We start from the raw sequence: 23,786 nt of genomic DNA, 5'->3' as shown, positions 1-23,786 counted from the left end.
GCTACTATTTTATGATCTAACCCTGGTTTAAACTTTGTCCCAAGTTCTTTCCCAAACTACATGCTATGTTCTTTTCTCTTCATGATGCTTTTTGTTCATCCACAATGCCTTAACAAACTTCTGAAATGTTTGAAAAACAACTACATTTATATTGAACTACATTACATTAAAGTAAATGTGACTAGGTTTCTTTATTGAGTGTCATTTGAAGGCATTTATTTTATTTAGGGGTGTTAGTTTAAGGGGCACTGAATATATAGACACTTTTCAGATTTTCATTTGTAAAAAATTTAATTTCTATCACTATATCTACCAATTATGTTTTGGCACATTTTATCATTCTAGCTCAGGTTCAAATACTTCCCTGCAAGTTTTAAACCAGTTCTAATTTGAAATGCTGTATTGTGTGGATGCCTCATACTTTCTGAAACAGTACCATATGGTCAGAACCATAAACATAAATACAGTCAAGACACTGACTGAAATGATTGGGCAAAAAATAAGGGGAAAAAGTGAAAAGTAGTCATTGTCTAGATAATAACTATTAAAAAAACTATTACAAAAGCTAAACCTTATACCTTCACACTGCATCTTGAATTTATTGCAGGCCAGAATGCAGAATGGGCCAGAATTGTATTGTCTTTAAATCTTCAGGCAAGCACAACATTAAGTCATGATTCTTTTTCAGTCTTTTTTTTCTACATTTATTTCTTTGTTTTTCATTTAAAACACACGTGGTTACCACCAAAATACACAATTAACAACCCTCTCCCCCCATACAAAATAAAAGAGATTTCATTTTTTTGTGATTTTGTGTTTTCAGTTGAGAGCTTATTTTTGCTCAGGCAGAAGCTGGTCACCCACTGTGACGTAATTGAGGAGAGTCCACAGCAACATGGCGGCCACCGGTTCGAAGTCAGTTCTGTTCGTTTGCCTGGGTAAGAGCGTCTTTTATAACCTATCCGCAACAATGTTTAAATCAAACACCACATATAGAATACATGCAAGTTCTTATGGTTTCATTGGTTCACCAGTTTGTTTCTTAAACCGAGTTAGCGTCAGATTTCCAGCTAGCTTGTCTTCCCGGTACTGTCATTAAAGTTGCTCTTCGGGGCCATAAAGCATAAATGAAAGACCCTTTACTCATAAAACATGTTTTAATGTTATAACTACATTCTGAACTTAAGTCAGTCCGGTTTACAATGTCTTGGAGACAGTAAACCGGATTGACATTTTAGTTTTGGTTTCACCGTTTTTATTGCCACTATGAACCTTAATTAAGTTGACATATTAATCTGCAGTTTTTCATAAAACTCATTTAGTGCCACGTCCAAACTCGTGCAGTAAATTAGTTTAACAAAACCTATTTTGGGAAATCAACATTGACTTGCAAGCATTCTGCATTCCACTTACGGGACGTCGCGCTGCTGTGCATGACTTACACAAGCCGAGTATAATGCTCCAGCATTTTAGCTCCTAATTTCTATAATTACCCCATATTTGTTCGTTTGATTGTTTGATATTTGTACACTTTCGTTTGAGGAGGAGTGGGTGCCTTAAAGATATATGCATTTTGTTGATCATTAAGTTTGTGTATTTTTATAACTAACTGGACTGCTTTTTTCCCCCAATAAACCTTTATCACACCAGATTAAAACAGGTTAAAATTGAACTGAACAATAGTTTTCTGGTTAATATTTCATAAGATGCCAGAAAATGGGATTGGGTTAATCAAAGTTTTGATCAACTCACACTTCACTCTTTAAGATAATGTAATTAGGATATTAAAGAATTGAAACATCCTATTAATACTCTTGTGATTTTAAACAGGGAATATTTGCAGGTCTCCCATTGCGGAAGCTGTGTTTAGGAAAATGGCAACAGATTCTGGAGTGGTTGATAAGGTAAAGTCATCTGCATTTTATTGATACATTACAGACTGTGAAAAAATTTTCAGCTGTTAAAAAAAAAGAAAGTGTAAAACATCCATCTTTTAATGTTGTTTTGTTTTTGCTTTTGCAAATGTAGTAAGGAATATATTAAAATATTTTGGTAATTTGGCTATAGTTATTACAGTGTGCAAACTATATTCAGCTCCACAGTGTTTGCAGATGCTTTAACTGTCTCCAAAATCATATTTTATTGAAGATGTAGATACCTTTTGAAAGCTTTAAGAAGTATTGACATCATGTTTTTATTAAATGCCACAATACAGTAAGTATTCTGTATAATAAATCATTTAAAGATGTTATTAGAAATTTTCTACACTTTTAGTGTACGTATTTAACTAAATACGTACACGTACAGTAAAAAAAGAATCAATGATCCTTATAGATATTTAAAACACCAAATTCTAAACCATCTTCAACTTCTACTCATTTGACATTATGACCCAGTTCTGATCTATTGTTACTCTCCATGCCCTGATTTGCCTAGTGGAGGATAGACAGTGCTGCCACCTCCACCTATGAAATTGGAAACACTCCAGACCACCGCGGTCAAGCCTGCATGAAGAGACATGGCGTGCCCATGAGTCATGTGGCCAGGCAGGTACGACCACGCTCTTCCACACGTAGCGGTAGCTAGCGGCCTCTTTCTGTGCTCTGTTCTTGCAGTGGGTCATAGACAGTGGTGCCACATCTGACTGGAATACAGGCAGCTCACCGGACACCCGTGGTCTGGCTTGCCTGAGGAAGCATGGCATTGAGACAAGCCATAGGGCTCGACAGGTACAACTGGATGATCCGTGGCGCCACTCACCTCATTAGTGTGTTTTCTCACAATTTTCTGTTGTTTGCCATTTTCCTGTAACATTAGGAGCAATCAGCAGAGCTACAGATTGTTTTTTCTTTTTTTTAAAATTGTGTATGTCATGTTATACCTTGAGGACATGATGATAGTTCAAATATGTTAAAAATACGTTTTTAAAAATTACCTACTGCGGCTCTAAGTGAAAAATAGCATCCAAGCACACCTGACCTGTTTGAAACTATGATGACCTTGTTAAGTCATGAATCAGCAGTGATCAAACACATTTTTTGGTTAAAATCAGACAGCAACATGTCATATTCTAATCTGAAGAAATGTAGGAATTGAAGAGAAACATAGAAAGTGACATCTGACATATCGGTCAGGAATTTGCTAAAATACAATTTCTATTGCTTTTGGATTCCAGTCAATCACTGTCCAGTTTCCCACAAATGGAGAAAATGTAGAGCTGTAAACATACAGAAGAGTGTCTGGCTGACCAGAATTACTGCAAAAATGCATCAACATACTGATCGAGGAATACTAAAACATTTTAGGCTTCATTTGCTTCAGCTGAAGTCAGTGTTCATAATTCAGAAAGGAGACTAGGGTGAAATGGTCTCTGTGTAAGAAATCCATGGGGAGATCCACATCTGCAAACTTTTGAAAAATAGACTATGAGTTGATGATGCACATCATGCACATATCTGGCATGAAATTAACAAACATTTTTTGAAAAAGAGCTTACCACCAATAATCAAATATGGTGGAAGATTTATGGCTCGGGGTTGACTTTTTGCTTAAAGACCCAGAAGACTTTTGACAATTCTGAAGGGGAATGTCCAGCCATTGGTTTATGAGCTTAGTAATTCAGTGAGATGGTCATACAAAGCACACAAAATAATGCTTTAAAAATGAATAACAAAAGTTTTTGGAGTGGCCTGGTAAAAGTCAAAAAGTTGACCAGACTGAGATGCTATAATATAAATTTTAATAGGCTATTCATGGTTGTGATGGGATGTGGCTTATTTAAATCTACTTTGCAGTCAAGACCTTAAAATACTTATTGGCTGACATGACCAGGTATTAACTTTAGATGGTAACTGCTTTTTCAAATGGCATCATTTTGGTTTGCATTTTTTTCCTTCTTTATAAATGAAATTCTCATTTTTAAAGTGCATGTTTTGTGTTTGCATTGATTACCTCTAATAGATAATGTTGTTTGTTGTAAAATGTATAAATGTTATAACATTATAAAAACAGAAAAGAAATTGTCAGGGGGGAAAATGCATTTTATGGCATTTTATTAAAAAAGTAAACTACTGCAACATTATTTATGAAGGAAAACAATTCAGTTTAACTCAACTTCTTTATTTGGGTTTTATTTATTTTCTTTTGCAATAAAAATAATCTTTATAAAAATACAAATCGTATTGACATGCTAAAATGTTGTTCAATATGTTCATATCTGCAGAATTAATGAAATGTAGTCGTTCCCATCATAGCTTCATCCTTTTTTAGCAGATTTTAGCAGAAGTTAGGAATCAGTCATATACTTCTCTATCTTAGGACTTTAAGCTTTATGTGATGCTGGCTCATCCCCATCTTCCATCACCTTATAACACTCTTTTCCGTCTTCTTTCGTGAGACATCTCTGGTGTCTGACCCTTTGCCTGAGATCTCTTGCGTTGTCTCACAATAAACCCATTCAGTCAGGCTCACATTTAATCTGCTTAAATCAGAAGGCTAGACCTCTGGCTTAAACTCAACCAAATCCACACAATGAGCTCCGACAAGCTTTTTCCCTTTTTCCTTTATCAGTCTTTTCTTCCTATTTCTCTCACTTCTCTTTGCTCCCACCATGCCACTTAGCTCAACTTCTGGTAAGGCTTATGTCCAAATAAGCAAATTGACCAATTGGGATATTGCCTGCAGACCATTGCATCCCCAAATAAACAAGAGGGTTTTTTTTTTTTTTTACGAGACAAACATTCTCAGATGACATCTACAACAAGTACTGTGGAATGTTTTTCTCTTATCAAAAAACCAGCAAGGCTATAGATTTAGGAGAGCTGAAATTTTGATTCCGTCCTCGTAAATATGTTATCATTGTGTCAACATTAGAGGAATGAGCAACTTTTGCCAAAATACCATGATCCTCCTGTAATCACATTAATTTTGCTTATCATCTTTTAAGTTTTGATGTTGGACAAATATATTTTTTTGGAGTCGATTCCTCCCCACCACGACCAAGAGTACAAATATATTTTTGACCAAATATTAGTTTTTATCATTAAACCATCTGTTGGTGGGAGGTTCTATTTATACTATGGTAGAAAAATGTCTAAAATTAAATAGAAATATTTATCCTTAGCAGGAAGGATTTAGCAGCTCCAGATAAAGAGATGTATTGGTACCTCTGCTAAAAATGGTTAGAGAAGCCCTGAAATAAAATATTTTATTTTTGTAACAAAATTGCATCACATCATCTTTTTGTGATGCAAGTAACTTCTTTATCTTACAGGCTTTTAGAGACTTTTACAAACATCAAAGGCCATTTTCTGTTAGCCACAGATCACAGCTCTAGTTAGCTTATTTTCACATCAAATCCTGTGTAATATCAGGAAAATATCTAATTACAATACTGTATGTAGCTGAATATTGCATGTAGCACACCCCACTGAATGCAGGATGACTCTATACTGATGAATTTTTGGGTTTGATGTCAAATAACGCTCAGTTGCACTGTAAGAGCTAGGCATATGTAACCTAAAATCTACACTATGACAGATGTAAACATTAACAACTGAAAATATATTTAACTTTGTCATATTATTAACCAAATGCACTGTTTTAGTTACACAGAATATTTAAAACATGTATTTATTTAAATCATAAACATAAACAACCTTTGCCTATCACAGGGGGTCTAATAAAAAATACATTTTTATGAGCTCTGTTACAACTTAACTTCTGTCTTTTGTTGCTGTTATGCTGCCTTTGCGCTAACAGTTAAGCAGAAAGTAGTACCTTCAAATTAAAAGGAAAACTGGTTTATTTTTACACAGAGCAGTACCATCTCAGCATAGCTTCATCAGGAGTTTTATCTAGAGGTTTGAAACTTATGTCTTACTCCACTTACTCCTTATTTTCAATAAGATCCTCCATGCTCACTCACATTTTTTCCACTCAAATCAGTAAAAGATCCCCATAAGGCTTGTAAAGAGAACTTTCTTTCTTAAATGGCGGATTATCACTGCTTCATTTAAACTGTGAGAGCGCCAGGTCAGCTTTGAGCTCACAGCTCAACAGGCACACATTACCACCATGTGTGAGGAAGAGGTTTAGGAGAGTGAGAATATTATTTTATTGGAATATTCAGTTATAACAATTTCCTCCTACATGAGTAACATTGTCTAAAAGAAAATATTTATTTTTCACCTGTTTCTCATTTGCTATTTCCTTTCTTTGCTATTTAAGCACATCCTGAAAATAATTACTGCCAGACCCATGCAATCAAGATATTGAAATTGTCTGACATAAAGTATCATCATACATTGATCTACAGTAATTCGAGATCAAAAACAAAGTGAGTAACGCCTAGAAAGTGTTACAGAGACAATTTTTATGCCTGGGGGAACAAAAGCACAAATATGTAATGAAGCAAATCCTTTTTCACAGCAATGTATATGCGGGATTTGTTTTGTAATCTGTGTTTAAAAATTAGCCCAAGTTTCTTGACTAAGTTATTGTGGAGGTTTAGCCAATAATAATTGGATGCACAATAAAATGTAAACATGAATTTGCTGAATAGAGTTGGTTACTTACAACTGTTGCTTCTGTGTAAATCACTGAATTTCTGTAATTAAAGTATAAGTTATTTATTCTTGTTTTTTTTATATATATATATTATGAAGTATGGATGAAAGAAAGAAGTTTTTGCTTAAGAATAATTGATAGTTTCTGCTGAGGATTCTCCCCTCTCTCCGAAGGCCCAGCGGGAGCCTCTGCTCACCTTACTGTGTTTCAACTAAGAGGCAAAACTAATATTTGCCTTTTTCTGCTTTTCTATCCCACTTCCAGGTGACCAAAGATGACTTCATGACCTTTGAATACATACTCTGCATGGACGAGAGCAACCTGAGGTACGGTTATTCCAACTCGCACCATAGTTTATTTTCCCTTTCGAGTGTCGATCGCAGCTTGACGACACGCAGGCACTGAAAACATCAGGTCATGTTTTAAGTGTCTCGTCTTGGTGAGAAAACACTCCCTCAGAATGGACTTGTGTTGCATTGAGAATCTATGCTGCTCATTCACATTCACGTAAAAAAAAAAAAGAAACGTTGGTAGCTTTGAGCTATAACTCACTCCCCGGTCAATGCCTCCCTTTAATGAGCAATGGCCTTTCTTAAGCTCTTCTGAAAGGTCATAGGGAGGGATATTTTTTTTTGCTACTTTGAACGTTTAGGGATCATTTTGAGATCACATGCCTATGGCAGATCTGATCTGTAAGCTGCTTACTGAGTTCTTTGGATGCCTCGTCTTTGCTCTTTAACCATTTTTTTCTTCCTCCTTCCTCCCACATATTTTTGTTGCCTGACAAAGAGTTCATTAATTGTTTGTACTGCTTTAGATTTGACATTCTAAAGTAGTAGAGATGTGTTGATTGTTTGTTTTTTTTTTTTTTTTGCACATTACTTTCTCTTAACTTTTGCACAGAGGTTTGCCATGACATAAACTGCAAAATTTGTATAAGGATTTCAGGCAAGATTAACCACATGGATGTTTATTATAAGGAAGCTGTATGCTGAAACCTTTAGAATTATTCATCTCTGCTTCAAATGAGTTTCTTTTTTTTGTCCTTCACAGTGACTTGAACAAGAAGGCCAAGTCTGTGAAAACCTCCACTGCAAAGATCGAGCTTCTCGGTTCATATGATCCTCAGAACCAGCGGATCATCAAAGACCCATATTATGTAAGTATTTAAGGAAAATTGTTTTCCCTTGCTCAATTTTAAAACAAAATGACATGTGCTGTGTTTATTTTCAAGATTTCTGAGTATTAAATAGATCCTAAATTTGATGTGGTTGTGTCATGAACACGGCCGCTTAAAATAAATTATTTCTAAAGTGAATATGAGTGTGGTTTTCCTCACATTGTATTGCTGCATTGACTTTTTTTTTTTTTTTAGTATAGTATAAACTGAAACAGTCATCATTCACTGTGTAGATTTATATAACTTAATAATCAACCTGGCTAAGAAACTTTTAGTTATTTCTGCAAGATAATGCCAGCCTAGTTCTGTGTTGAAAGCGTGTCTTAAACGGACCACTGAAAATATCTGTAATCCTATAGAATTAAAATATAACCTAGCAGTTTGGAAACTTCACATTCAATAAACAAGTGTGGAAAAACGATTCATTTTACATGACATGGGTACTTGATCTTTGCCTACATTGATGTGAAATTTTTACAACTGGATTATTACATTCTAGCATTTACTATCTCTGAATAATTTTTAAATTGACATACATGTGCAATAGTCTTTGTTTGCAGACATTATAATCCAGTGGAATAATTGTTTTGGCTGCATGTTCATGAGAAAATAGTTTTCTAGCTCAATCTTGATAAAACACTGTCATGGGTGAATGAAGCTTACTGCCAAAGTGGTCACAGTTGAAAAAGGATTAAAAGTTCTTATTTTGACAGGATGGATTCCTGTTCAATTCCCCCAAAGCTTTTGTAAAGGCCCTTTCTCTTCAAACGTCCAAAAGATAATGGTTGTTAGTATGGAGGCACAAACTGTCACTCTAAAATAATGTAGTTCTGATGATTTAGGATAAAACGTTTTGCTTTTATTCTAAAACAGCCTCTCAACAAGGCACTTTGATTTTGAGTCAACTTACAAAATACTTTTTAATTTAGGGAATTTCGTGGGTTGCGTGACTACAGTTATTGAGTGAGGTTAGATTGAACACAGCTGTTATTGTTTCTAATTATTTGAATATTCCTAAAATCTCTGATAAAGATCACTGCAACCTTCCTAATGTTTGCTTAAATACCATCATGCATATGACATTACCCTTTTTTAGCCTTTCTTTACTCAAACACAATATCTCTATTAGCACTCAACCAATTTATAGAAATAACAAGACCTGACAGAAAACTTGTCTCTGCAAAATAGACGAAATAGAGGGCATCATGAGAAAAGAACATTATTTGGAGATAGTGAAGCAACGTGTCACATCGCCAAGAATTTAAAACTTTTAGTTGAATGCTTTCAGCTCTTTTACCCATAAGACAGACATCTTTATTTGTTATTATTCACTTTAGCTGCAGGCCTGTTTTTCTTATCTCTGTACATTTTTACCTTCAAATGTCTGCAAACAAAGCAACAGAACTAATACGGTTCATACGTCTTTATTAATCAGTCACATCCTCTCTTATTGAATTTTATACATTTTACTTCCCACTTTTCTCTGTAAAAAACAGTTTTTCTCAGGTTTTCCCCAAATGTTGGTGGATAGAAATATCAAGAGGAATCATGTGCACCATATTCCTCCACGTACAAAACTGATAAAACAGATTGCCTGAACTTAAAATGCATAGCTGATGATGTTGATCAGCTTGTCCTTTACGGGCTGCTTCTTTTTAATGTTTTTGTTATCTAACAACATTTTGGGTAGTATTTTTGTTAGTATTTTGTCTTTGGATGAACTTTGCCATGTTCAGGTGCATGTGGTAGTTCTAGAGAGAATTCAGAGTCCAGAGGGAGACATTCGATCTTTTTGAAGCACGTTTCTTGCAGTAATCAGCTCCAAAGCAAAACAGTGCAGATTGCGTTAATAAAACAGATCAGTTACTAGCTCCAAAAAACATGTTTCACAGCCTTTCCAGACCTGTGCTCATTGCAGTGGCTTTTTTTAACCGAACTGTAATTACTTGGACTGCAACAAAAGTCTACTTTTCGTCTGTTTTTTTTCTTTTCTTTTATTTTCCGATTGGTTTGGCTTTCCACGCTCCGTGGCTGGCTCGTCTCTTTTGTTCTTTTCATACTCAGCAGTCGGAAGCCCAGCCAGAGAATTTGGACTGGGTTTCTTGGCTCCTTTTTATCTTTCTTGAGGGTTGTGGATGAAAAAAGGCAGAAGTAGTGGAAGGTTTCAGAGCACACAATACATTGATAACACACTGATTTACATTCATGACATATCACCGAAGATTGGCAAATCTTATGTTTCCTGAAAGTATTTAGAATAATCTCAAAATAACTAACTAATGTCATGTATGGTCTTGAAGAAAGAAGTGCTGCAGATTTCTGTTGGCTGTATATGATCTGTTTCTTCCTGTTTTCATTGGCTGAGTTATTCTTCTTGGAACACCAGCCCTAAATAAAACGTACAGAAGAGTGTTGTTAGGGTTGTGGCCGGAGGAACACATTGTGGCTCAACAGTTAATATATAAGTGTGGATAGTTATATTAGGCGTGGTTTAGATGTCTCACTTTATTGCACAGCATTCAGGGGCTTTCTAGCTCTACTTACCAGAGCTTCTGATATGCTTTGTGGTTTTTCTTTGAATATTTAACACCACTTTGGTTGTGGACCGCCGCCAACAACCCATTTGATGACCACAAAATGAGCAGGTAGACAATCAGTGTTGCTGTGTCAAAATAAATGGAGACATGTGTTGCTTTATTCTCTGCAGGAGGGATGAGGATAAGCTTTGCAGCCTTACAGAATGCATCATTTCCTCCTTTTTGCTGTTTATTATCCAAATTGGGCCAGTTTTGTTCTACTCCTCAACAGATTGCGTACTAGGTTTACAAAATTTTATAGTGTTCTATAATCTGGTGTTTTGTCAGATAAGCAGATAGCCTTATTCAGAAACGATCTAGCAACTACACCCAAATCAGTTCAAATATTTGTGGTCTGAGTTTTTCTTCTAACATCCATCATAAATATCCATATGTGACACCGCCTATAGTTTATAGTAAAATTCTCCCAGCTGAGCAACTTCACATTGCAGATGTATTCATACTCCTTGAACTTTTTTTCACATTTTAGCACGTCATAAACACAAACCTAAATGTGTTCTATTGAGATAGTATGTAAGAGACAAACACAATTTTAATAGTTGTGAAGTAAAATAACAGTAACACTTTGTTTTGATTTGTTTTGTTTTTTTTACAAGTTAACATGTATTTGCATTTAGGCCCTCCAAGTCAAAATGTTTTAAAACCACCTTTCGCTGCAGTTGCAGTTCTTTCAGAATACAATAAAATAATCCTTTATTATTTATTTAGAATAGGAACTACAGTGTATATATATATATATATATATATATAAGAGCAATCATGCACACATTAATATATGAATGTGTACATATTATTTGGAAGCATTGATCGAGGTTGTACATTTGGTGCTAAATTCAAGTGGACACCATTTGTATTCGTAAAAATTATGATATCCATTCATTATTTTTTTCTCCATGTTACAGTTATGTGTAACCTTATATTGATGTAATGCAAAACTCACAGTAAAGTATGTTTGTTTGTGGTTTTTATGTGACAAAATGTTTAAGGTGAATGAAGACATTTACTTTAACAAATATATGTTTGAATCTCAGTAGTTGAGATTTAAAAACAAGTTCAGAGAGTGTATCAAATATTATAAATATTTCCTGTTTTTCTGGAGTGGAATTGTTTTAAAGAACAAAACAAACAAACAAAAAAAACAAGGTATGTGCCAAAACCCTCAAGAACTGAAGAGGCCAGAGTTTCAGAAACACTAAAGTCTTTTTTGGCTTTATGTTGGAAAAGTATTAATGTGTCTGAATTTGAGTGTGGGTTTTACCATTCAGTAAACCTCTTGGCATCTGCTTTGCTTTAATTTGGTACTCAGTAAGAGGGGAAAACAATGTTTTAGCTGAAAAGGTTGCTGTCATTTCACATTTTCCCCCTTTACATTCATAAGAGTGTGTTTGTCCATTTTTATCTCTCAACCCAATGCAAGTCATCATTTAATAATGTGTTATTTACTGAAGCTTGTCTTGTGTTTTATCCCTCAGGGAAGCGATGCAGACTTTGAAAATGTGTATGAACAGTGCCTACGCTGCTGCAAAGCTTTCCTGGAGAAGAACTCCTAACAAGATCTCACCCTGAACCACATTTAAATCTCAGAGAAGAACCTGCATAATCAACCAACCTGATGCATCTTGGTTGCCACAAAAGCACTTATCAATATAACTGTACCATAAATGTCAGAGATCATTACAGTGCTATGCTACAGTATTGTAGATGTCTTACCAGTGACATTTAGAGCAGTGCTGATTCTTCTGGTTTACTTTGATCATTAAAGTGAATCAATCTAATTGAAAAGGTGTTTCATTTGTTCACAAATCCATCTTCTTTACATGTGTAAATTTCCACAAAAGGTTAAATGTAGTTTTGTTAAAGCCTCAATAAAAATGGGTGGAGAAAAGGGTGGTGTATTTATAAAATTTTTGAAAAATGAGAAGGGAAAAGTATTGAAATTCTTTCAGAGGGGTATTATGGAAAATCAGCGTTTGAGCTTTATATGTTGTAATGTTATTCCCTCTTAAAAGACATACATGAAGTGTAGCTTTGATTCTTTTGTGAATGTTTGAGAACATTTTGAATCTCGTGTGGTAGCCATTTGGGTTCCTTAGCGTAGGTTGATGCAGTGCACTGGCTATTTACCCAAAGCTCTTTCTTGCGGCTGTAGATCCAATTAAGCTTCTGCCTCATAAAGAACCTTTCTCACACGCCATGCCCACATGGCTCCCATAGACTAGCGGCAGCAGCAATTAGCAAACACCTGTTGGAACTGTGCTTCGGCTGAGTTTATCATACAAACTACTTCTAAGTCCAACGCTCCTACGAATGGCTTTAATTGGAATCAGTTAACAGTATGGAGAAATATTGTTGCATTGACATGCTGAGGGGGAATTGTTGGATACAGTTCTTAAAGAGATGGAGGCTAATTTGAAGAAGTCATATTGAAGGAGTCAGATATGGCTATGATGCAAAATCAAATTTTGTTGAAGCTGTTTTTGACAAACAGTATTTTCAGAAAAATCTAATATAGCATAGCTAAAAAATGGCTATATGAACCTGAAAAATACGTAACATCCTACCTTTAAGGGAGGTAAATGTGAAAAAATACAAACTTTGTGAATCACCAAATAATTTTGATTCAGCATTCAAGTCTTATTCAGTACAGGCCTTTCTTAAAATTGTTAACCATCAGAATCATTGAATGTGGGTGTCCCTAAGACACATGTGGCCGCAATAGTATAAAATCCAGCTCTGAGACATGGATCACTGCAAGAAATGAGGGATTTTCGACAGCTATTGACACCTAGCGCTGCTATGCGCTTAGAGATTGAGGGCTATCGGCAAGAGTTTTTGTCAGAATGGGAAATTGTAGGGAACTGCGAAGAATTGTCAAAAACTGTGTGTGTCCGTGTTTCTCTATCACCCTCCTCCCCTTGGGCCTAGGTGAGGCTTTCATATTTAAAAGAAGTTGCTGGGAGCCATGCAAATGCAAATCAACTATTGAGCACTGGCCTTTCTGCCTGTTGTTGCTCACCCAATTTCCCTTCTGCTACTGCTACAAAATTTGTGAAACAAGGGGTCGCTTTCAGGAGATCAGTAAACTCCAGCATGGTATAAGATGCTTCCTGAGCAGCAAGTCTAATACTGACATTTTTCCACTATTACATATTTAACAGTTAACTGTTTGTGGTAAACGAGGTGAGGTGATGCTGAGGTCCATGGTAGTTGGAGGTTGCCAACTTTCTCCAGTCAGCAACGCACCTCCCATCTTCATGCGGCTTTACATTTAACTTAAGAACGGAGCCTGGAAAGCTTGATCCAAACCTCACATCACCAAATTCAATGAAAGGTGTCAGATGTAGTGGTGTAAAGCAGGTTGTCACTTCAGTTCTCTTTAGTGATAAAGCATGGCTATCCAATAGACAAGCCTGGGTTTGGCAGTTGCTAGGAAATCAGCACTAGTCTGACTGCATTATGTTAAGTGTAAAGTATAATGTTGTGGCGACTGATGCAGGGCTGTTTTTCAGCAGTTTGGCTTCACTCCTTGGTTTTAGTGAAAGGATCTGGTAATTCCTCAACATGCCAAGACATTTTGAACCTTTGAATGCTCCCAACTTTGTGGGAACAGTTAGATGATAGCTTACTCTTGTTCCAGCATCAATGTGCACCAATGCACATGAGAAGCAGTTTGGTGTGGAGCTGCTTCCCAGATCTGATGAGACCTTTGAGATGAAGTAGAGCAATGGCTGTGAGGTAGATCTTCTTGTCCAACATTAGTGTCTGACCTTCCAAAAGATTTTCTGGAATAATGGTAAACAAAATTCCCATAAAGCCATTTCTAAACCTTGTGGAAAGCCTTCTTGCAGAAGAGTTAATGGTATTGCAAATGGTAGGATATCATCACCTAAAACCCTAAAGTTAAGAATGGGGTTTGGCAAGCAAATCTTTGATATTCTGTTTTGCAAGTGGCTATATTTAGATTGTAGTGCCCTGGGATGTGGGCCATATTGTCCATATATGTAATTACGGCTACAATTTTTTTGTCTTGTATTATGCTCCTTTAATCCAAGCTAGGTTTTTGAAATTTCTTAAATATTAAAGAAGAAAATTAATCATTGTCATTAACTGTCATGAAATTATTCAGTTTTTTGTCAGTCACTGCTTATTCGTCAGGGTTGGTGTTACTCCCACAAGCTGTATCTTCCCACTACCGACACAAATGACCTATCAGCCTCCTCATGGTAAACTTATGATTTCATCACAGGTGGAGATGGGGAAACAGATGTAAATCATACGGGCGTGGGGTTGAAGGAAAGATGAACCAGCTGCTTCCTGGACAGACTCCATCCATTGAAAGATTTAGAACCAGAAATACCTGAGATGTTCATGCATCTGTCAAATTATACATATTAGAGTCAATGTCCTGTTCATCTTGAAGATCAAATGTAAAATTTACTTTCTAATCAAATTCTTTTTTTATGTTAATTTTGACACTAGCACAATTCCCAATCAGTGTGGGGAAAAAAAAATCAAGGCATTTCTAAAAAATGGTGGACACCCTCGAGACTGATACATACAGCATATTAGTTCAAGGGGAGCCAAATAACCTTATGCTGCACCAGCCAGGTGTTGTAAAAAACAGCAGACTCCATCCAAAAGCTGTTGGAGGAAATTAATTAACATCAAGAACACCTCATCAAAATGAGCCTAAAACTGCCACAGGTGCTTATGTTTCCATTTCACAAAGGATATAACTTTGTTTAAAAGATTTTTTTCTCTGACAACTGTTGACAGCATGTTAGATGACTGTGTTAGCATGGAAAACATTTCCATCTCTGCGCCATCATTTCTACTGCAGAACATCTGTAGGCTCAACCAACATTTAAGGGCATAAAATGTCTGGTTTTTGCAGTCTTTATCTCACCCTTGAAACTTTTTAAAATATTTTGTCACTTTACAACCACACACTTCAGTGTAAGTGAAAGAATACACATGGGTGATATGAGTTTCTCTCAATCTGTGGGTTGCTGGTTCGATACCGTCCTCTCTATCATGTCTTTGGGCAAGATGCCTTGCTTGCTGATTGTGGCCAGAGGTACTGGTGGCACCTGTGAATGGCAACTTTGCCTCTGTCAGTCTGCTCCAGCATGGCTGTCTGCTAGTATGGATGTGTGTGAATACCCCCAAATATATCAAATCAATCATAAATCGAATATCTAAAGTCTTGCCAAAGCCAGTTGGCTGTTTTGTCAGGATCAGGATCTTCAAATAAGTTTAAGTCTAAATAATTAGTTTGGAGGGTATGTGGTAGTTTTGTCTTTGGGATGTGATTTAATTATTATTTCTTCCACCACTGTTGTGAAGCCAAATGCAACTTTGTTTTCTTTCTTTATAAAATGAAATAAAATATACTTACTAGAATCAATATTATACCCACTAAAACATGTTTCATTATTAAAGATGGTCTTTAAGAAAGTATTAAATGAGAACATGTTGAGTCAAACTTTAGAAAACATTACAACATTTAACAAAAGATGACTTAACTGCCACAGTGTTCTTACGTTTCAGATTTTTGTTGGCATCAACAAAAATTACAGGTGCCACTACAGGTTGTTGAGGTCTAATTCAACAAAAACAAATTAGTATTTCAAGTATCACGTAATGAATATTCTCCCTCTTGCAGGGAATTTTATGTAGGGCTTTCAAAGTAAGGGGGCAGAATACAAATCCATGCCACACCATTCAGATTTAAATTTATTTTATCATTCTCCCAACACTTCTGAAGTATTTGATACTTTGTGTTGGTCTTTCACAGCAAAATATATTACTACTACTGCTAACAAGAATAATGATAATTGGTGTACTTAGTTTTTCAAACCACTGCATATAAAGGGTACTCAGTGAGTAAGTTAGCAACCCTTTACAGAAATCTGTTGTTTTACAGTGTCAATGCAATAAAACATGGAAGAATATCCTTACTCTCAACCTGGAAAGTGATCACATAAAACTGATTTTGCAACACTATTTCAAACGAAACAAGAAAGAAAGAAAAAATCCACAACTCTCATTTGAGTTTGAACTTTTTTAGCATCTCCGTCTGAAACAAAAGGTACTTGGGAATTTCACTGGATCAGCTGTCCCAGGGCTCAGTCCAGTCATGCGCTCACTCAGGCAGCATTCCTCATTTTAAGATGGGAACGCGAGAGGAAATACAGCACAGGACAACAAAGACAAATTATTTTGTAACAATCTCATAATTTATTTAAATATATCTCATTTTTAAATATATATAGATATACACTTTTACATATATAACACCTTTGTGCTAAAGGCCAGCCACGCTCTTTAATGGTGGATTCTTCCTATGGTTGTATTTACCGTATATACATTACACTCCTGGGTAGACAGATCATGACCTATGATTTATGTACCACTAAGCCATTTGACGAGTAAAATACATAAACATGGTCTTTACCACGCAGTACCCAGGGTTAGTCTATCCACAGGTTGGCTATGGCTTAAAGCCACCACTTGTGTTTTTGGTCTTTCAGAAAAATGTTCTTGCAATAATTTAATGACAGTTCATTCTGAGCACAAGTGGGTGACTACTCTGTCACCAGCTGGGGGTCAGCGAGAACTTCTGTTTTTAGATCGTGATAGAGCAGTAGAAGGGTCAATGTCAACCTAAAACACTCAACAAGGGCAAAATGTCTCAAAAGGAAAGTGATTCTTGTTTCTTATTATTTGTTTAAGCAACATCCTTTTGAAATCCAGTGCAGTGGAAGAAAAGCCCCCACTTTGCTTGTCTTTGCCAGCTCCTCTTCTCTTCACTCTTCACCTGCTCTGTGTTTTCCTTGCCTCGATCCTCCTGTGTAATGACAGCTAACCGTTGAGGCCCAGCCAAAGTGGTGATTGGCAGCAATTTTCACCTCAGCAGAAGGGACGCGAGTGAAGCAAAACGCTGTGCCTAAAGTCAGACAGGCCGGTCAGATTTAAGCTTCCCTCTCACTGTCCAAGGCACTTTTTCACCAAAGTATTTTTTTTGTATCTTTTCTTCTGAAGCACACATGTTTGACTTCAACCTGCAAAACAGAAAAGGCAAATGTCAGCATGGCTTTCCGTCAAGCAACGCTATGAAACAGTCACAAATAATAAATGAGGAAACTTGATTTGTAACAGAGCTGAAGCTCTCACTGTGCCACTACAAGGGTCTGTGTGTGTTGATACAGCCAGCATGTTAACACTACGAGCAAATATCTGAGTGTTTCTTGAGCAACATGATCTACACTCTGAACTCAGGTCCAATTCATGCTGAGTTTTATGAGTTACGCCTGATTATGATCATTTGCTGTTTACGAGTGTTTGGCAGAGTGGTGGGAAGCACCTCACTTATGAGAAAAACCCTCAGTTTTAGGAATGCTCCACTGCATGGTAAAGGCCTGCATGCAAAAACCTAACTTGCTTAGATCCATTCTTCTTTGGCAAGTTCTTGAGTTTGTTTTAAACCATTTTAGCACTAAATACTAAGAGGATTTTTAGCTCAGAATAACTGGGAATTATATCGTTAGTGTTAGTGTTCATTTATAACAGAGGGATTTGCTGTGTTACTGTAGAGAACTGTTGTGCTTCTTTTCCATAAATAGTCTGACCAGATGTGAATGTAAACACCAGTGATCAAAAGTTTTGAGGAGCATTTTAGAGAAAAAATTACAACACAACATTTTGATCGTTTTCCTGTATTGTGCAAAGTCCTTGTTTTAAAGATGGACCAATAATCAGTTGAACAGACTTTTAATTAGCATAGCAAATTCCAATTCAGGTTATTTATTTACAAATTTAATAGCAGTAAACATATTGTGGAGGCAAAGTCTTGTAGACTTGTAGACATTTGTTCAGACAGTTTTCAGAGTGTAATGTTTCAATGCACTTCAGAAAAGTTGAGCAGGAAAGGCTATTTGTCAATTATTGATTGCTTTGCAGTTGCACAGACAAAAGCAACAAAGTGATTTAACTACTGACATAAAATTTTGATTGCAACATTATCTGTCAAGCTACAAATACCTTCCTCTCTGATTGTTTTTTTTTTTTTTTTACGTTTTCTTGTAGCTGTAACTACAAAAGTTAGGTTTTCAGATCTTTTTACTACTGGAGGCTTGATCGCCTCAAGCAGCAGTGACTTCATTAGCTTATACCATAGGCTCGCTGTGTGTGTGAGTAGAAGCATTGTAGTACCTTTTGAGTGTGCACGCGCTACCCCTCTGTGCACTGCGGGCTGCCTGCAAGCCGTGTGAGAAGTCGCGCACATCTTTTGAAGTCTGAGAAAGAGAAAACACAAAGAGAAAGACTGAATTGTTTTCTTTTCATGCAGTGTGCTGATGTTGGATGGTGATAGCTTTCCCTCCTGGTGCACAAGGTCCAGGGCAATCATGGCTTACATGCAGGTAACGTGCAGTCTCTGGTGTGGTGGTAAAGTCTGTACGCGTTCTTCCTGCACTTGGAGCTGAACACGAGTGGACCTGACGGAGAAGGAGAAACAGGGTCTTTGTACACATTTCTAATGTTTGCATTCATCTTCATCAACATCTGCTTTGTGGCTTTAGTCCAACTTTAGAAACTATGCATTTTGTGTAGGATAAAAAGTATAAGCTAACATTCAAATTGGTGGATTTGTGGTGTGCAAGTTTTAGAAAATATGAAACTAAGAAATATATAATTTAAAAACATCCTAAGCAGGATCAGTTCTGCGTTCTGTTTTTAATTAGACATTAAATGTAAGTTTATCCACAAAAACACTAAAACTCCAGATATTCTGTTCTCTATCACTTCATAACTAAAGGTGGAGCATTGTATGGCAAGCTATTAGGGCCAAATATTAGCACCTTTTTCAAACTGGCTAACTGCATTATATAAAAATTGCAGTTTAAGTAGCCAGATTGCTGTATTTTACACAAGTCAGATGAAGTTTAAATGACTCCATATGACCAGCAATACAAGAAAACAAGCTTGATGAGTTGCTGAGCAGCAAAAAAACATCATTTTACCAAGTCATTGGAAGCTTTGTTTTATGTCATGCAGCACATCAATTAACATCATTTAATGAGCGGCAGGAAAAGTGACAATGGTATTTCTTTTACTTCTTAGCAGCAGAGAACAATGTCATCCAATCAATGAACGCCACTTTTTACATTAAGCAGCTCAATGGAACGGAATCTTGGGCCTCATGACAAAAAAATTTGATTGGGCCCCCCCACGCAGCTGCTGTTACAATTTCTTGAGTCTATCTGACCCATCAAAAGCATCACAATTTTAAAGGCTTGTAACTGCCTTGCTTTCTTTGGTCCAATACTGATAACAAGCACAATGTTTACTGCTCATGAATTTTACATGCAACAGTCCACATACAATATGGAAGTTGGTTGCTTAATTTTTTTCTATTAGTTTTAGCTTTTTGAAATGTCTCTCCCCACCAGCAACAGTCAAAAGCAACATGCAAAATATACATGAAGCAATCCAGATTTCTCAAAAAATGCTATGTAGTTGTATTTTTTCAAGCTGCAGTGTACAACTTTAATAAAAAATATGTCTTCTCCATATTTGTTAAAGCTGTCACCATGTCAGATAATATGTGAAAATGAAAACAATCAATCTTCTCCACCTGAGCTACTATTACTGGCTAAAGGAATGCAATGTTCTGACCAAAACAACCAATCAGAACCAGTAGGAGGGTATTAGCGCTGTCAATCAACCTCGTTCACTCACTGCTAAATGTGCAAATGGTGGAAAAACAACTTATCATTACAGGAAAAATGTTTATCTGCTGTCATTGGTAGCTATGCTAACTAGACTGAGCATTCACAACAGGCTGTTAGCTGCAGCATAGGGATGAGCAGCCACATGAGATTGTGATTGACAGCACTAAAACTCTCCTGTCTCTGATTAGCTGTTTCTAGACAGTACTGGGAGAAGGCAGAGGTGATAGATTTTTCACATCTTTTCTCTCATGCCATACTGTCACAACATAATGACAGTTTTAACATGTAAAAAAAAAGTTTTATAAAAGTTAAATACTGCAGCTTTAATTTCTCTTAGGAGAGGGCAGGACAGGAGGGACGTGGGCTAGAAGTGTTGCTGACTGATTCATATGTTAAGTGTGGTAAAAGGTACAGGGACAAGTTCAATATATGAATATGTTGGTAATTTCTTTCCTTAATTCATTAACATTTCACAATAGTCCCACTAAAGCTAACTATGCTGAATGGATGATAATCTCATACAGTCTACCCACCTCTCGGAGAAAAACTGGGTTACAAATTGACACTTTTACCTTTTTCTCTCCCTGTCTCTCTATTTTTTTGAAAACCTGACTTTAGTATTTTTCTTGGCAGCATAGCAACTGCCACCGTCGTTCTTGTCTTCTACTGACTGCTGCTGAACACCTTCACCGTCAAGCGCTCCAAGCAGGAACGAACCATTTCATGTAGATCCAGGGGGGAGTTAAGGGCAAATGTGCGCTTTTGGATCTGGGAGGGGTAACATTTAGTTTTTACTGCTAAAAACAATTTCAGAAAACACAATATAATTAATTTTGTAATTGACAGGGCCCCATTTTTTTAAATTTCTATGAACAAAAAAAGAAAAGAAAATAAAAAATTGTGGAGGGCCCCTTGTTGTCATAACTTTCCCCCCCTAAAGGCGCCCCTGCTGTTGGGGGGCAGCAGTAGTGAGCAAACCGGAAGTTTTATTTTAATACATATTTTTGGCTGAACTAAAACAGGAAGTGCAATAATGGGCACAAATAGCTTGCCATAGACCACTTCAGTGCCTCAGTGGGAAAAATATCAGACTCAAACTGAAAACACATCTTAGAAAAGAGGAACATTTTAACAGGTTCTTACCTGTGAAATATTTAATTATTCTCTCTTTCATTTTATAATCTGTGGGGGTTAAAACTGCGGGAGGAGAGAAAAGGAGAGAAAAGGTTACACAATAATTAAATGAAGGATATCTTGGTTAACACCAGCACAAAAAAATGTTTTACGCCATGCTATTGTCAGTGATTTATTTGAGGGTCATCGACCTGCCACTCACCCAGAGCCTGGTTCCCTTTGTCCGTCTTGCCGCGGAAGTCCCTCTGTTCTACCGACGCGCTGTCCACCGCCCGCGGCGTCAGCGGGGCTTCCGTTCTTGTTGGGTGTCTGCCCCGGTTATCCCCCACGTGCTTCATGATCTCCACCATCCGCCTCAAACTTCGCGGCGCGTCCCCGCCGGCCGCCGCGGTGGGCGCGCTCTCGCCGCAGTGCTCGGTCAGAGCGCACATCAATAGCAGCAGTCCCACAACAACGGGTTTGCGCGGTGCGCTCATAGCTCCAGTGTAGTGAGGAAAGTGGAAAGTGGACCCAAGGAGGAAAAAAGTAAACTCTTTTCTTTTTGGAGACCTGAGGGACGAGATTGAGGACGAATTTTAAATATTGGCACGTTTAAATGACCAGAATAATATTTTTAAGTAGAAGCCTAACATATCCATGCAACTTAATGTCCGGTTAGCTCAAACATCTTAGTTATTCAACAATAAAATCATAAGATAATCTTAACACTTTTTAATAAGTATGTTTTTAAATACAGCTTTAGTTGTGAAAATGTCATTACCTTTTCAAAGTTCTCTCACGCTCTGACTGCGTCTGGTGCGTCCTGCCAAAACGATGCACATGTGCGTAACTTTTTTTTTTTCTCTCTGTTGCGTTCCCGTCCTGATCCCAGTAAGTGTTCACTTTTTAAAAAGTCGGTTCCTGTTTGGGTAGAGTTAAAGCTACGGAAGTCATATGTGTGGTCGCTGATGGCTGGTGATCACCCTCCAAGCGCCGGACGTGCAAAGAAAACGCGCAAAAAAGAAGAAGAAGAATCTAATATTATCCCGTGTGGCGCTCCAAGTTCCAAGTTTGCCCCCTCTTATGCGTCCAGTCGCTTTTTATTCTATCTCCCCGACGGCGGGGGGAGAGGACTGTCCCCTGTGGACTACTCCACAAATTTATGTGGTAATTATAGGAAACGGTACCTGAAGAGGAGAGTTAACACGAGTTGTCCGATCATCCCTTGAATGCTGTGTCAAGTTTACTGAGGCCCCCCTCCCTCTCCTCTTTTCCGTTACTCCATTTATCTGTGCGATATACGCGGTTACAGGAAGCGTCTGTCTCCCACTAATACTTCCACTGAAATTTCCAATCAGCCCAGCGTGCAGCGCAGATGCAGCACATCTTAGTGGAAATGCTGCCACATGCTTCTTGGGATCCTCATAACCTCATTTAGAGCCATTGCGCGCTTTACATCCATCATGGAAAATTGAAACGCAATTATGCACCTTTTAGGGGCAATTCTTTGAAAATTGATTGTTTTGTTTTGTTCTTTTTTTAGTTCGTTCCCGGTGGTTTCTCGACAGAGCAAAGCCTATGTTTCGAGGTTCGTCCTCGCTGGAGATTAGTGTGCACTGGCCTGCTGCTGGGGCTGGAGCAGCTTTCTTAAAAGTCGGGGCGTGCGAGTGGCTCCCACGCCCACTACTTCAAATCTCACAAACCTGCAAGGGGAGACATAACTTTGAGAAGAAATATTCATTCACCCCAACTTCGCTGCCTACGAGAAAGCAGGATACAGAAAGCTCATGAGCTACTTGGAATCTTTATGAAACTAATCCAAATATCTGGCGCATAGTTTGCTTTTTTTTTTTTTGTCATAATCGGATAACAGTATTTTATGGACATAGTCTTGTAATTTCCCTGCAAAGTTCAGCGAGGAAACGACCTTGCCGCCTTGATTAAACGAACAAAACTCTCGGTGCTGAAAGGACAGCGCACTGTCACCATTCTCCGAAGTTCTTTACTGAACTGTGCTTTTTTACGCATTCCTGGCTAAGGGCGTCTGTACAAAGTTTTTAAAAGGGTGGCCAGAGGTGTAGTGGCAGACGAGAGGAGAGTTACTCTTTAAAAATAAACGATGACAAAATATAGGTGATATCTGGTTTCCTTGCTGATTCACACAGTCATCAGCAGATTCGACCCTGTCCTTTTGGGAATCGGTAGTCAAACCTATTTCAAGGCTCATGAGAAAAACCACTGAGGCAGGAACATATTTGCTTTCCAATGACCACATATCAGCAGATTTAGAGCAGGGATTTGCGTACGAAGAGTTAATGGGGTCTGACTGCATTTATATTTTTTTCTGACAGCTGAAAATCCTATCAGCTGAGGTGTTTAAACGATGACAATTTTCTGTAAACTGGTGAGATGGTTCTTCTGGAATATTCTGGTAGATCTACAGTTGCTGAAGAACTCATATCAGGTCATGTTTACGTCCCTAAGTGGTGTAAGTTGCTGCCATGTGATTGGTTGATTCTCTATTTGTGTTAACACGTCAGATAGGTAGGTAGACAGACAGACAGACAGATTTGTTGTTTATTTTGGCCTAAGACA

General features: G+C 37.3%; 2 protein-coding genes across 3 annotated transcripts; one reads left to right on the top strand and one right to left on the bottom strand.

The window, feature by feature from the left end:
- The first annotated feature begins 829 nt into the window (after positions 1-829).
- On the top strand, positions 830-12,229 carry acp1 (acid phosphatase 1). 2 transcript variants are annotated; one of them, XM_028041091.1, is made up of 6 exons: positions 830-938; positions 1,831-1,904; positions 2,616-2,729; positions 6,832-6,893; positions 7,621-7,726; positions 11,817-12,229. In XM_028041091.1, exons 1-6 carry the CDS (start codon positions 896-898, stop codon positions 11,892-11,894), a joined length of 477 nt encoding a protein of 158 aa, XP_027896892.1. In that variant the 5' UTR covers positions 830-895; the 3' UTR covers positions 11,895-12,229. The 2 variants fall into 2 exon arrangements, with proteins under 2 accessions (XP_027896892.1, XP_027896891.1); XM_028041090.1 differs by lacking the exon at positions 2,616-2,729 and adding an exon at positions 2,437-2,550.
- Positions 12,230-17,371: 5,142 nt separating this feature from the next.
- alkal2a (ALK and LTK ligand 2a) lies at positions 17,372-22,795 on the bottom strand. The gene is made up of 6 exons (XM_028039667.1): positions 21,973-22,795; positions 21,415-21,761; positions 21,222-21,275; positions 18,762-18,842; positions 18,559-18,641; positions 17,372-17,408 (listed from the first exon to the last, which is right to left on the bottom strand). Exons 2-5 carry the CDS (start codon positions 21,686-21,688, stop codon positions 18,577-18,579), a joined length of 474 nt encoding a protein of 157 aa, XP_027895468.1. The 5' UTR covers positions 21,689-21,761; positions 21,973-22,795; the 3' UTR covers positions 17,372-17,408; positions 18,559-18,576.
- Between the last annotated feature and the right edge of the window lie 991 nt (positions 22,796-23,786).

Source organism: Xiphophorus couchianus, chromosome 15 (assembly GCF_001444195.1).
Source record: "Xiphophorus couchianus chromosome 15, X_couchianus-1.0, whole genome shotgun sequence".
NCBI lineage: Eukaryota > Metazoa > Chordata > Actinopteri > Cyprinodontiformes > Poeciliidae > Xiphophorus > Xiphophorus couchianus.
Note: the sequence above shows the minus strand (reverse complement) of the source record. Positions and strands in the feature narration are given on the sequence as shown.